The 15,769-nt window shown below is 42.1% G+C and overlaps 1 protein-coding gene across 2 annotated transcripts in view; it reads right to left on the bottom strand.

The window, feature by feature from the left end:
- LOC118966162 (uncharacterized) overlaps nt 1-14,409 on the bottom strand; it is a 47,179-nt gene extending 32,770 nt beyond the window's left edge. Inside the window, exons 1-3 of one of the 2 annotated variants that reach the window (XM_090183610.1) lie at nt 14,142-14,409; nt 13,450-13,746; nt 9,580-9,825 (exon numbers count right to left, since the gene is read on the bottom strand). In XM_090183610.1, the coding sequence (XP_090039736.1) occupies nt 9,580-9,825; nt 13,450-13,746; nt 14,142-14,280 (682 nt within the window). In that variant the 5' untranslated portion in view covers nt 14,281-14,409. Of the gene's footprint in view, nt 1-9,579; nt 9,826-13,449; nt 13,777-14,141 lie in introns of those variants that run through there. The other variant, XM_090183612.1, reaches the window with a different exon arrangement.
- Between the last annotated feature and the right edge of the window lie 1,360 nt (nt 14,410-15,769).

Genomic DNA, 15,769 nt, shown 5'->3' with positions numbered 1-15,769 from the left:
TTCTTCTGTGGAGAATGGAGAACCTTCCAGAAGGACAACAACCTCTGTAGCACTCCACCAATCAGGCCTTTATGGTAGAGTAGCCAGATGGAAGCCACTCCTCAGTAAAAAGTACATGACAGCTCGCTTGTAGTTTGTCAAAAGGCACCTAAAGGACTCAGACCATGAGAAACAAGATTCTCTGATCTGATGAAACCAAGATTGAACTCTTTGGCCTAAATTCCAATGGTGGCTAGCATCATGCTGTGTGGATGTCTTTCAGACCCATGGACTGGAAGACTAGTCAGCATTGAGGGCTGGATGAACGGAGCAAAATACAGAGAAATCCTGCTCCAGAGTGCTCAGGACCTCAGACTAGAGTAAAGGTTCACCTTCCAACAGGACAACGACCCTAAGCACACAGCCAAGACAACGCAGAAGTGGCTTCAGCGACAAGTCCTTGAATGTCCTTGATTGGCCAGCCAGAGCCCGGACTTGAACCTGATCCAACATCTCTGGAGAGAACCTAAAATAGCTGTGCAGCAACGCTCCCGATCCAACCTGACTGAACTTGAGAGGATCTGCAGAGAAGAATGGGAGAAACTCCCCAAATACAGGTGTGCCAAGCTTTTAGCATCATACTCAAGAAGACTTGAGGCTTTAAACGCTGCCAAAATTGCTTCAACAAAGTACTGGGTAAAGGGTCTGAATACTTACGTAAATGTTAATTTTTCATTAAAAAATAAAAACAAATTAACAAACATTTCTAAAAACGTGTTTTTGCTTTGTCATGAGTATTGGGTGTAGATTTATGAGGGTGAAACAACTATTTAATCCATTTTAGAATAAGGCTGTAATGTAACAAAATGTGGAAAAGTCAAAGGGTCTGAATAGTCTCCGAAATGCATCGTAGATATAAACACATACTGTACAGAATTTTTGAGGGATTTTGATGCTATGAGCCAGACCTGGTCAAGTAGTTTACACATGGAACGTAATACAGTAATGGAAATGATGAATAATTTGGTACAGCATGGCACTTGCAACACCAGGGTTGTGGGTTCGATTCCCTCAGGTGACCAGTACGAAAAAGTATGAAAATGTATGCAGTCACTGTAAATAACTCTGGGTAAGAGCATCTGCTAAATTACAGAAAATGTACACCATTTACATTTACATGTAAATAACCCACACTGATGTTGACCTTTGCTTACTTGGAAGACCTCTTTGCAATCACATTTCAGTTTTGGAAAGCAGGAGATCTTATGACCATGTTCTTGAAGCGTGTCATTTGTGTGTGTTGGTTGAAGAACTACAGTAGTTTAATGTTAAAGTATAGTGAGAGGTCCTTTCTATCTTAGATGTTATAAAAACGTTGCACATCACTATTTTTATCAGAGAAAGGATGTCACGTCTCAAGTTATTTCTGTTAGTATTTCCTGATGTTGCAACTGGACTAAAACTGATCAACCTAAAGTAGCTGTTTGCAGAGTTATATTTTGACATTTCTCTTCTATTCTGTAATGTTCTATAATAGTCTATAATATTCTATTCCGTTTTATTACCAGGGGTATTCCAATGTAATGCCAGACATTCAATGATAGAGTTTTGTTATCAGCAATGTGGTTGAAACTGAAATGTTGCCACCCCAGCACTTTTCCTGGTTTGGTAAATAGGAAGTGATACACAGTACCAGTACTGACCAGCTCATCAGAACTGCTGCAGAGAGGATATGACATAAGAAAACTGTCCTTTTCAGGCACACCCTTCCCTAAAAAGTAATTATAAAAATCTCAATGGGTCTTCAGTTGATGGGGTACGGCAATTGAACTTAGCTCACGAGGCATTTATAAGTTACATTGTTCAAGAGTCAATGGGTATATATACCATTAAAGAGATTCTCCGGCACTTTTGTATACTTTTTAGCCAGTAGTTGTGAAAGTATCTCTCATGAGCCAAAAGTGGTCTTTGAAAATTGCGTACTACTTCACATATGTTCAGATTGCTCTCACTCTGCTGTGATTGCATGATGTACGTCTTGCTAGATGTCACTCATATGGCGAGGGGCTAAAGCTCATTGGTAGAACTCAAAATGCTAGGGGGCTGGCCCACATGGGGGAAATGTAGGAGAAACTGAGAAAACTGGGAAAACTGAAAAGATTCAGTGACTGAGTTTACAAGGAAGTGAATAGGAGATGTAGTACCCACTGTTACTATTAAAACCTACCCTAACCAGAAACCGCGGATCGATGGTAGCATTCGCGCGAAACTGAAAGAGCGAACCACCGCATTTAAACATGGCAAGGTGACTGGTAATATGGCAGAATATATACTCCGCAATGCAATCAAACAAGCTAAAAGTCAGTACAGAGATAAAGTGTAGTCGTAATTCAATGGCTCAGACACGAGATGTATGTGGCAGGGACTACAGATAATCACGGACTAGAAAAGGAAAACCAGCCACATCACCGAGATCCACATCTTGCTTCCAGACAGGCTAAACACATTCTTTGCACGCGTTGAATATAACACAGTGTCACTGACGCGGCCCACTACCATGGACTGTGGGCTCTCCTTCTCCGTGGCCGACATGAGTAAAACATTTAAACCCTCAAAAGGATGCCCAGTTGGCATCCCTAGCGTTTCCTCGGGGCATGCTCAGACCAGCTGGCTGGTGTGTTTAAGGGAATATTCAATCTCTGCCTATCCCAGTCTGCTGTTCCCACGTGCTTCATGATGGCCACCATTGTTACTGTACCCAAGAAGGCAAAGGTAACTGACTATCGCCCCGTAGCACTCACCTCTATCATCATGAAGTGCTGTGATGGTGCCGACTGAGATGGCAGTATTGCGACTAGCTCTTAAGCAACTCTGCAGTATTTTGTTTTTTTTTCTACTATTTTTTACGTTATTAGCTCAGGAATTGTTTTGTGTCATTACACCGGGAAGTATTTTGTTTGTTTTTGTACTATTTTTTACATTATTAGCTCAGGAATTGTTTTGTGGCATTACACCGGGAAGTATTTTGTTTGTAATTGTACTATTGTTTACGTTATTAACCCAGGAATTGTTTTGTGGCATTACACCGGGAAGTATTTTGTTTGTAATTGTACTATTGTTTACGTTATTAACCCAGGAATTGTTTTGTGGCATTACACCGGGAAGTATTTTGTTTGTAATTGTACTATTGTTTACGTTATTAACCCAGGAATTGTTTTGTGTCATTATACCGGGAAGAGTTATTGGATATTAGAGCAGCAGTAACTCACCAGAACTTCCATCATTACAACCAGGATTATGACTTCCCTAGAGCGGATCCCTTGTTTGCTCTCCCTAGAGAAGGTAGGCCTATTTGGTAAAAGACCAAGTCAATATTATGGCAGGAACAATCAAATAAGCAAAGAGAAACGACAGTCCATCATTACTTTAAGACACAAAGGTCAGTCAATACGGAACATTTCAAGAACTTTTAAAGTTTCTTCAAGTGCAGTTGGAAAACCCATTAAGCGCTATGATGAAACGGGCTCTCCCTCTGGCATTACTCATCTCATATGTATATACTGTATTCTATACTATTCTACGGTATCTGTCACTTAATAATGTTTACATATCTTGCATTACTCATTTCGCTCGTCTATATGTATATAGTCTTAATTCATTCCTATTTAGATTTGTGTGTCTGGTATATATATATTTTTTTGTAGAAGCACAAGCATTTCGCACACCCGCAATAACATCTGCTAATCACGTGTATGTGACCAATAAATGTTGATTTGATTTGAAAATGGAGCACCACTGTCAAACTAGGGACGTCCTGGCTAATTAGGGTAAGACAGTAATTATGCTCATACAACATAATACACTACTATATATATACACTGCTCAAAAAAATAAAGGGAACACTTAAACAACACAATGTAACTCCAAGTCAATCACACTTCTGTGAAATCAAACTGTCCACTTAAGAAGCAACACTGATTGACAATAAATGTCACATGCTGTTGTGCAAATGGAATAGACAACAGGTGGAAATTATAGGCATTTAGCAAGACACCCCCAATAAAGGAGTGTTTCTGCAGGTGGTGACCAGACCACTTCTCAGTTCCTATGCTTCCTGGCTGATGTTTTGGTCACTTTTGAATTCTGGAGGTGCTTTCACTCTAGTGGTAGCATGAGACGGAGTCTACAACCCACACAAGTGGCTCAGGTAGTGCAGCTCATCCAGGAAGGGACATCAATGCGAGCTTTGGCAAGGTTTGCTGTGTCTGTTAGCGTAGTGTCCAGAGCATGGAGGCGGTACCAGGAGACAGGCCAGTACATCAGGAGACGTGGAGGAGTCCGTAGGAGGGCAACAACCCAGCAGCAGGACCGCTACCTCCTCCTTTGTGCAAGGAGGAGCAGGAGGAGCACTGCCAGAGCCCTGCAAAATGACCTCCAGCAGGCCACAAATGTGCATGTGTCTGCTCAAACGGTCAGAAACAGACTCCATGAGGGTGGTATGAGGGCCCGACGTCCACAGGTGGGGGTTGTGCTTACAGCCCAGCACCGTGCATGACGTTTGGCATTTGCCAGAGAACACCAAGATTGGCAAATTCGCCACTGGCGCCCTGTGCTCTTCACAGATGAAAGCAGGTTCACACTGAGCACGTGACAGACGTGACGAACCGTGGAGGTGACGTGCCGTGGAGAACATTCTGCTGCCTGCAACATCCTCCAGCATGACCAGTTTGGCGGGGGTCAGTCATGGTGTAGGGTGGCATTTCTTTGGGGGGGCGCACAGCCCTCCATGTGCTCGCCAGAGGTAGCCTGACTGCCATTAGGTACCGAGATGAGATCCTCAGACCCCTTGTGAGACCATATGCTGGTGCGGTTGGCCTTGGGTTCCTCCTAATGCAAGACAATGCTAGACCTCATGTGGCTGGAGTGTCAGCAGTTCCAGCAAGAGGAAGGCATTGATGCTATGGACTGGCCCGCCCAATTGAGCACATCTGGGACATCATGTCTCGCTCCATCCACCAACGCCACGTTGCACCACAGACTGTCCAGGAGTTGGCGGATGCTTTAGTCCAGGTCTGGGAGGAGATCCCTCAGGAGACCATCCGCCACCTCATCAGGAGCATGCCCAGGCATTGTAGGGAGGTCATACAGGCACGTGGAGGCCACACACACTACTGAGCCTCATTTTGACTTGTTTTAAGGGCTTTACATCAAAGTTGGATCAGCCTGTAGTGTGGTTTTCCACTTTAATTTTGAGTGTGACTCCAAATCCAGACCATGGGTTGATAAATTTGATTTCCATTGATCATTTTTGTGTGATTTTGTTGTCAGCACATTCAACTATGTAAAGAAAAAAGTATTTAATAAGAATATTTCATTCATTCAGATCTAGGATGTGTTATTTTAGTGTTACCTTTATTTTTTTGAGCAGTGTACATGGAATTATAGATCCACTTCTCCTTAATGTAACTGCTGTGTTAGATTTAAAAAAAAACTTTACCGAAAAAGCAATAATCTGAGTACGGCGCTCAGAACCCAAGCTAGCCAAACAGATTTCCGCCATGTTTTGGAGTCAACATTAGTAAGAAATAGTATGATAAATATTACCTTACCTTTGATGATCTTCATCAGAATGCACTTCCAGGAATCCCAGGTCCACAATAAAAGCTTGATTTGTTCGATAATGTCCATCATTTATGTCCAAATATAATCCTTTTGTTTGCGCGTTTAGTAAACAAATCGAAACTCATGAGGCGCAGGCAATTCCAGCGGAAATGGTGGACGAAAAATTCCAAAAAGTAATATTACTGGTCGTAGAAACATTTCAAACAATGTATATAATCAATCTTTCGGATGTTTTTATCATAAAGAATCCCTTTGTCTGTAGAACATCCATGGAAAAATAAGTCTCTTTCACATGACCGCGTGCCGCGCACCCTGGGCTCTCTGCCGGACCACTCAGTCAATCCCCTTTCATTCCCCCTCCTTTAGAGCAGAATCCTCAAAACAGTTTCAAATTACTGTTGACATCTAGTGGAAGGCGTAGGAAGTGCAACATTAACCATATCACTCTGTGTATTCAATAGGTCAGAGTTCAAAAACTATTAACCTCAGATTTCTCACTTCCTGTTTGGATTGTTCTCAGGTCTTTGCCTGCCATATGAGTTCTGTTATACTCACATACAGCATTCAAACAGTTTTAGAAACTTCAGAGTGGTTTCTATCCAAATCTACTACTACTGATATGCATGTATTAGCAACTGGGACTGAGGATATATTGATATTCTAGCTTTTACGGCTGAGTAGCAGGCAGCTTAATTTGGGCATGCTTTTCATCCAAAAGTGAAAATGCTGCCCCCTATACCAAAGAGGTTTTAAAGGGGCACACACACATTTAACAAGACCATCACAGGATATAGAAGTGAAGTTATCACATTTCAATTATGTTATCTCTTCTCTCTTCTAGGGAATCAGAAGAGATGTAATACCAGTCAGCTGTGTTCTCCTGGCTGGGAGTTCTACAATGGATCATGTTACTACTTCTCTAAAGACAAACTGACCTGGGAACAGAGTTAGTACGCCTGCATCCACGATGGAGGACATCTGGTCATCATAGAGAGTCAGCAGGAGCAGGTAGGATTGGAGGTGTAGTACAATATACAAAAGTACATGGACACCCCTTCAAGTCAGTCAACATTACCAACAAGTCAGTTCCATTTTTGCCCTGCTAAGGCTGACCTGGTCAACTGTGACTGCTATTATTGTGAAGTGGAAAGGTCTAGGAGCAACAGCAGCTCAATCGCGAAGTGGTAGGTCGCACAAGCTCACAGAACGGGACCGCAGAGTGCTGAAGCGTAGCAGTCTGGACTAATCTGCATTTGGTGGATGCCAGGAGAGCACTACCTGCCCCAATGCATAGTGCCAACTGTAAATTCTGGGGCTGTTTTTCATTGTTCGGGCTAGGCCCCTTGGTTCCAGTGAAGGGAAATCTTAAAGCTACTGAATACAATGACATTCTAAACGATTTTCTGCTTCCAACTTTGTGGCTACAGTTTGGGGAAGGCCCTTTCCTGTTTCAGCATATCAATGCCCCCATGCACAAAGTGAGGTCCGTACAGAAATGGTTTGTCGAGATCGGTGTGGAAGAACTTGACGGGCTTGCTCAGAGCCCTGACCTCAACCCCATTGAACACCTTTGGGATGAATTGGAATGTCGACTGCGAGCCAGGCCTAATCGCCCAACATCAGTGCCCTACCTCAATAAGGCTCTTGTGGCTTAATGAAAGTAAGTCATCCCCATAGCAATGTTCCAACATCTAGTGGAATGCCTTCCAAGAAGAGTGGAGGCTGTTATAGAAGCAAAGGTGGGACCAACTCCATATTAATGCCCATGATTTTGGAATGAGATGTTTGACGAACGGTTGTCCACTTACTCTTAGTCATTTAGTGTAATTTATTGTTACATGACTCTCAGATATAAGTGCAGACTTCACGTTAGGATACATCCTTCTTTCAGTATCTCTGTGTTTTGCATGTCGGTCTCAATTGGTTGACTTGAGTGGAAAGCAGACTGGGCTCTCGCTCTTCAAGTTAAAGAGAGATGGTTGACCTTGTGGAAGGTTCTCCCAACTCCACAGAGGAACTTTGGAGCTCTGTCAGAGTGACCATCGGGTTCTTGGGCACCTCCCTGACCAAGGCCCTTGTATTGCTATTGTTGATTTACACTGTCATCTCAACCTTCTATTCAGGAAAATGTAACTATGTAGTTGGAGATGGGTTATAGCAATTGGATTTAATTTGTAATACATTTATATTTATATGTAAAGTATGTACAATGCTAGATGTAATTAGACATGAAGTGAAAAGATGTAAACATTTTATTCTCCATGTGTTTGCGGTTCGGTGTTTGAGTCTATGTCAAGTCTTAGTCAATGTCACAGCAGTGAGTCTCTGAGAGGGTTGGAGGGGTAGTTTATCTCCTGTTGTGCAGTACACTGTGTCTGGTTTGCTGACATTATTCCCAGATCCTTCTGCTTTTAGCTGTAATTGATTGTCTTACTTTTGTAGTTCATCCACACAACCAGCTGGATGTTACAGAACATACTGAAATGGATAGATGGATAACTTTCTAGTGAAATTAGTTTTCATAATTAGACATACAGTATATATTAGAAAAATAATAATATACTCAGATGACTGATTGGTTGGATGGTTGCTGGAATGGTGAATTCATTGATTGAGTGAGTGAGTGAGTGAGTGAGTGAGTGAGTGAGTGATTGAGTGGGTCCAATTCAGGACCTAAACTGAAATTGTATTTCAATAATTAAATGTTTTAATATTTTTTTCCCGATTACGTCTCAAGTCAGTGCAAAGGAAATGCACCTTAGCAGGTAATGGAGAAGATGCATAAAGATGGCAGAATTCAGATATGACATCATTGTTTTAGCAATATCCACTGAGTCTTTAAACGACATGGTTTAATGTGCCAATAAATCAGCACAATCTACTTTTTCAAATTGCCAGCATCTTGAAGCTAAAATTGGGATCATGTATGCTGTGCTAATGAACATACAGCAAAATATTACCAGAGAGAAATGTGAAATACTCAGAATTTAGCAAAACAAAGAATGTGTGGTTATGTGCACGGAGGCTGCCATCTTTATGGACCTCTGCTATTGTCACATCTATTTTCTATGAACACTTGTTAAATGTTGACAAAAGGTCACTGGACAAATTAATGGGAGCCTAGCTACAGGCATGTAACATCAGAGGGTTTCTGAGACGGATGTATCTCCCATTGTGCAGTTCACTGTCTGGTTTGTTGAAGTTATTCCACACTTTGGGTGGTGCTGTGCTGCCGCTGGTTTCTGTACGGTTGCTGTCGAAGACTGATATAGGCTCTGCCTCAGAAGCACACTTTGTCCACTTGATGGCGATCTTGTACCGCTGGTTGCTGCACAGTGCTGTAAAATGCCTCTGCCTGTTGGGAGAACTGTAGTTATTTCCTCTCTTCTGGTGGTGTACTTGTCCCCTGGTTTGCCCTCTTCTCCTCCCGATGCTGCTCCTGGTTGACTTGCAGTGTTGTAGATTGATGTTACCTCAGGAAACCCTGTGTTCTGTGGTTCCAGCCTCTCCCCTGGTGGAGCGCTCACTGGGTTGACATGTTAGGAGAGACATACTGTAAAAACATTTGAATAGTCATTCTATAAAATGTTATAGAAACAAAGCTCCAGCATCCTAGAAAGACCTTGTATCTCACATTTTGGTGATTTTAATTTGTTTTTACATGAATTGAAAGTACCCGCATTGTCAGATCCTATTTACACCATCTCCTGGTTGACATGATCCATCCTACACCAACTAACACAATGAAAAGCAATCCACCACTAACACCACCCACAATGATGCCAACTGGTGATGCTGCAGCTCTCCCCTTCTTCTCAACAATACCTGAGAGGTCACACACACACACGCGCACAAATCAACATTTTGCTGGAGAACAATAATAATAACTATGAAGTTAAAATCTTGTTGATATATAAATAGATTTGTATAATGATAGAAGGTATGAACAGAAGGTAAAAGTTAGTAAATTAGACTTACATATGTCATTCATGCGTTGTGATTTGGTCTCTGTGCTGACATGATTGTTGACGATACACTGGATGAATCCATTACCACTGGAAACAGTGATGTTGACCTCAGAGACTGACAGACATTCCTGGTACAGTGGGCACTGACCTCCATCACAGACAGAAAACATCCAGCCTGAACAATTCACTGTGATGTTACAAAGTCCTGTACTTGAGTTGTAGTATGTCACCTGCATGGCTGGAATGGGAACAGCTTCTACAACAACCAACACAGTTCAGAAAGATACATTTTACATGTATGACTGGTGAAGACACTTTAAAGGAGATTAGCTTTTTGAAACAAAGCAGAAACACATACAGTGCCTTGCGAAAGTATTCGGCCCCCTTGAACTTTGCGACCTTTTGCCACATTTCAGGCTTCAAACATAAAGATATAAAACTGTATTTTTTTGTGAAGAATCAACAACAAGTGGGACACAATCATGAAGTGGAACGACATTTATTGGATATTTCAAACTTTTTTAACAAATCAAAAACTGAAAAATTGGGCGTGCAAAATTATTCAGCCCCCTTAAGTTAATACTTTGTAGCGCCACCTTTTGCTGCAATTACAGCTGTAAGTCGCTTGGGGTATGTCTCTATCAGTTTTGCACATCGAGAGACTGAATTTTTTTACCATTCCTCCTTGCAAAACAGCTCGAGCTCAGTGAGGTTGGATGGAGAGCATTTGTGAACAGCAGTTTTCAGTTCTTTCCACAGATTCTCAATTGGATTCAGGTCTGGACTTTGACTTGGCCATTCTAACACCTGGATATGTTTATTTTTGAACCATTCCATTGTAGATTTTGCTTTATGTTTTGGATCATTGTCTTGTTGGAAGTCAAATCTCCGTCCCAGTCTCAGGTCTTTTGCAGACTCCATCAGGTTTTCTTCCAGAATGGTCCTGTATTTGGCTCCAAACCATCTTCCCATCAATTTTAACCATCTTCCCTGTCCCTGCTGAAGAAAAGCAGGCCCAAACCATTTTATTTTTTTTAAATTTTTTTTTATTTCACCTTTATTTAACCAGGTAGGCTAGTTGAGAACAAGTTCTCATTTGCAACTGCGACCTGGCCAAGATAAAGCATAGCAGTATGAGCAGACAACACAGAGTTACACATGGAGTAAACAATTAACAAGTCAATAACACAGTAGAAAACAAAGGGGGAGTCTATATACAATGTGTGCAAAAGGCATGAGGTAGGCGAATAATTACAATTTTGCAGATTAACACTGGAGTGATAAATGATCAGATGGTCATGTACAGGTAGAGATATTGGTGTGCAAAAGAGCAGAAAAATAAATAAATAAAAACAGTATGGGATGAGGTAGGTGAAAATGGGTGGGCTATTTACCAATAGACTATGTACAGCTGCAGCGATCGGTTAGCTGCTCAGATAGCTGATGTTTGAAGTTGGTGAGGGAGATAAAAGTCTCCAACTTCAGCGATTTTTGCAATTCGTTCCAGTCACATGCAGCAGAGTACTGGAACGAGAGGCGGCCAAATGAGGTGTTGGCTTTAGGGATGATCAGTGAGATACACCTGCTGGAGCGCGTGCTACGGGTGGGTGTTGCCATCGTGACCAGTGAGCTGAGATAAGGCGGAGCTTTACCTAGCATGGACTTGTAGATGACCTGGAGCCAGTGGGTCTGGCGACGAATATGTAGCGAGGGCCAGCCGACTAGAGCATACAAGTCGCAGTGGTGGGTGGTATAAGGTGCTTTAGTGACAAAACGGATGGCACTGTGATAGACTGCATCCAGTTTGCTGAGTAGAGTGTTGGAAGCCATTTTGTAGATGACATCGCCGAAGTCGAGGATCGGTAGGATAGTCAGTTTTACTAGGGTAAGCTTGGCGGCGTGAGTGAAGGAGGCTTTGTTGCGGAATAGAAAGCCGACTCTTGATTTGATTTTCGATTGGAGATGTTTGATATGAGTCTGGAAGGAGAGTTTGCAGTCTAGCCAGACACCTAGGTACTTATAGATGTCCACATATTCTAGGTCGGAACCATCCAGGGTGGTGATGCTAGGCGGGGATGCGGGTGCAGGCAGCGATCGGTTGAAAAGCATGCATTTGGTTTTACTAGCGTTTAAGAGCAGTCGGAGGCCACGGAAGGAGTGTTGTATGGCATTGAAGCTTGTTTGGAGGTTAGATAGCACAGTGTCCAATGACGGGCCGAAAGTATATAAAATGGTGTCGTCTGCGTAGAGGTGGATCAGGGAATCGCCCGCAGCAAGAGCAACATCATTGATGTATACAGAGAAAAGAGTCGGCCCGAGAATTGAACCCTGTGGCACCCCCATAGAGACTGCCAGAGGACCGGACAGCATGCCCTCCGATTTGACACACTGAACTCTGTCTGCAAAGTAATTGGTGAACCAGGCAAGGCAGTCATCCGAAAAACCGAGGCTACTGAGTCTGCCGATAAGAATATGGTGATTGACAGAGTCGAAAGCCTTGGCAAGGTCGATGAAGACGGCTGCACAGTACTGTCTTTTATCAATGGCGGTTATGATATCGTTTAGTACCTTGAGTGTGGCTGAGGTGCACCCGTGACCGGCTCGGAAACCAGATTGCACAGCGGAGAAGGTACAGTGGGATTCAAGATGGTCAGTGACCTGTTTGTTGACTTGGCTTTCGAAGACCTTAGATAGGCAGGGCAGGATGGATATAGGTCTGTAACAGTTTGGGTCCAGGGTGTCTCCCCCTTTGAAGAGGGGGATAACTGCGGCAGCTTTCCAATCCTTGGGGATCTCAGACGATATGAAAGAGAGGTTGAACAGGCTGGTAATAGGGGTTGCGACAATGGTGGCGGATAGTTTCAGAAATAGAGGGTCCATGATGCTGCCACCACCATGTTTGACAGTGGGGATGGTGTGTTCAGGGTGATGAGCTGTGTTGCTTTTACGCCAAACATAACATCTTACATTGTTGCCAAAAAGTTCAATTTTGGTTTCATCTGACCAGAGCACATTCTTCCACGTTTGGTGTGTCTCCCAGGTAGCTTGTGGCAAACTTTAAACGACACTTTTTATGGATATCTTTAAGAAATGGCTTTCTTCTTGCCACTCTTCCATAAAGGCCAGATTTGTGCAATATACGACTGATTGTTGTCCTATGGACAGAGTCTCCCACCTCAGCTGTAGATCTCTGCAGTTCATCCAGAGTGATCATGGGCCTCTTGGCTGCATCTCTGATCAGTCTTCTCCTTGTATGAGCTGAAAGTTTAGAGGGACGGCCAGGTCTTGGTAGATTTGCAGTGGTCTGATACTCCTTCCATTTCAATATTATCGCTTGCACAGTGCTCCTTGGGATGTTTAAAGCTTGGGAAATCTTTTTGTATCCAAATCCGGCTTTAAACTTCTTCACAACAGTATCTCGGACCTGCCTGGTGTGTTCCTTGTTCTTCATGATGCTCTCTGCGCTTTTAACGGACCTCTGAGACTATCACAGTGCAGGTGCATTTATACGGAGACTTGATTACACACAGGTGGATTGTATTTATCATCATTAGTCATTTAGGTCAACATTGGATCATTCAGAGATCCCCACTGAACTTCTGGAGAGAGTTTGCTGCACTGAAAGTAAAGGGGCTGAATAATTTTGCACGCCCAATTTTTCAGTTTTTGATTTGTTAAAAAAGTTTGAAATATCCAATAAATGTCGATCCACTTCATGATTGTGTCCCACTTGTTGTTGATTCTTCACAAAAAAATACAGTTTTATATCTTTATGTTTGAAGCCTGAAATGTGGCAAAAGGTCGCAAAGTTCAAGGGGGCCGAATACTTTCGCAAGGCACTGTAGCAGGCTACCAAAACACAACAAATCACAAAACTCACCCAACACCTTAAGTTTGTATGAAGACGTTGAATCTGTCCAATCGTTTTTCTTTGTATTTGCAATGTAAATGCCACTGTCTGTGTCTGTCAGATTCTTCATGCACAGAGTGTGGTTCACTGGATTATAATCCACTTTATCCTTGTATTTAGGAGAGATCTCTTTATTATCAACTATTACAGTACTATTGACCTTCCATCTAAGTCCTTTAAGTTCCTCAGGTTGTTCTGCTACAGTCAGACACACTGAACCTCCCTTCAACCCATACTGGTCAATTGGAGCGTCTTCAGCCCAGGTATCTAAAGAGAGGAAAAGGTTGCACCCGTTTTTTCAGCGAGGGAAAAACACCAAAAACAAACCAGGCTAAAACATTTTAATTTTCAATGTATTTTTACAATTCTTATTTTAACTTTTTTTCTGTCCTCAATGCTTAATCCCTTTGGAAAATACAGGTGCACCATTAAGTAAATCTGTCCATATTTAGTAAATCTGTCCGTTTTGTATAATATCAGCCAGTATTTTTTTTAAGCAGTGCTCACGTGCCAAAACTGGTACCTGAATCTGTAAATGTTTCTCAAATCATAACATTGTTTACAATTCCAATTGATATATGAAACCAATTCATACAAATCGTTAGACATTTTTTGTCCTTAAGATCCTGTTCAGTCACTTAAAATAAATGTATATAGATTACCTGTCAGGATGAGTAGAAACCACAGAATATTCAATTTAGAATTGAGAGAGATACAGTCTGGCATCATTCTATGATCTCTGTAAAGACTGAGTGAATTGAAAAAGATTGGGGGAAGAAAAAAACATGTTGACTGGAGCATTACTCATCTTATTACTCATGCATTACTCATCTCATTACTCATCTCATCACCTTCTTCAATTGTGTTTTTCATTAATTGAGAAAGAGCAAAAAAAATATATATAAATGTTATATAAAAATATATACAGTGCCTTGCGAAAGTATTCGGCCCCCTTGAACTTTGCGACCTTTTGCCACATTTCAGGCTTCAAACATAAAGATACAAAACTGTATTTTTTTGTGAAGAATCAACAACAAGTGGGACACAATCATGAAGTGGAACGACATTTATTGGATATTTCAAACTTTTTTAACAAATCAAAAACTGAAACATTGGGCGTGCAAAATTGTTCAGCCCCTTTACTTTCAGTGCAGCAAACTCTCTCCAGAAGTTCAGTGAGGATCTCTGAATGATCCAATGTTGACCTAAATGACTAATGATGATAAATACAATCCACCTGTATGTAATCAAGTCTCCGTATAAATGCACCTGCACTGTGATAGTCTCAGAGGTCCGTTAAAAGCGCAGAGAGCATCATGAAGAACAAGGAACACACCAGGCAGGTCCGAGATACTGTTGTGAAGAAGTTTAAAGCCGGATTTGGATACAAAAAGATTTCCCAAGCTTTAAACATCCCAAGGAGCACTGTGCAAGCGATAATATTGAAATGGAAGGAGTATCAGACCACTGCAAATCTACCAAGACCTGGCCGTCCCTCTAAACTTTCAGCTCATACAAGGAGAAGACTGATCAGAGATGCAGCCAAGAGGCCCATGATCACTCTGGATGAACTGCAGAGATCTACAGCTGAGGTGGGAGACTCTGTCCATAGGACAACAATCAGTCGTATATTGCACAATCTCGCCTTTATGGAAGAGTGGCAAGAAGAAAGCCATTTCTTAAAGGTGGCGCTACAAAGTATTAACTTAAGGGGGCTGAATAATTTTGCACGCCCAATTTTTCAGTTTTTGATTTGTTAAAAAAGTTTGAAATATCCAATAAATGTCGTCCCACTTCATGATTGTGTCCCACTTGTTGTTGATTCTTCACAAAAAAAGACAGTTTTATATCTTTATGTTTGAAGCCTGAAATGTGGCAAAAGGTCGCAAAGTTCAAGGGGGCCAAATACTTTCGCAAGGCACTGTATATAAGTATTTAGACCCTTTACTCAGTACTTTGTTGAAACACCTTTGGCAGCGATTACAGACTTGAGTTTTCTTGGGTATTACGCTACAAGTTTGGCACACCTATATTTGGGGAGTTTCTCCCATTCTTCTCTGCAGATCCTCTCAAGCTCTGTCAGGTTAGATGGGGAGTCTTGCTTGACAGCTATTTCCAGGACTCTCCAGAGATGTTCAAGTCCGGGCTCTGGCTGGGCCACTTAAGGACATTCAAAGACTTGTCTCAAAGCCACTCCTGTGTTGTCTTGGCTGTGTGCTTACTGTCATTGTCCTGTTGGAAGGGGAACCTTCGCTCCAGTCTGAGGTACTGAGCACTCTGGAGCAGGTGT

This window comes from Oncorhynchus mykiss, chromosome 9, assembly GCF_057628025.1.
Source record: "Oncorhynchus mykiss isolate SJ-2025 chromosome 9, ASM5762802v1, whole genome shotgun sequence".
NCBI classification, from domain to species: Eukaryota; Metazoa; Chordata; class Actinopteri; order Salmoniformes; family Salmonidae; genus Oncorhynchus; species Oncorhynchus mykiss.
Note: the sequence above shows the minus strand (reverse complement) of the source record. Positions and strands in the feature narration are given on the sequence as shown.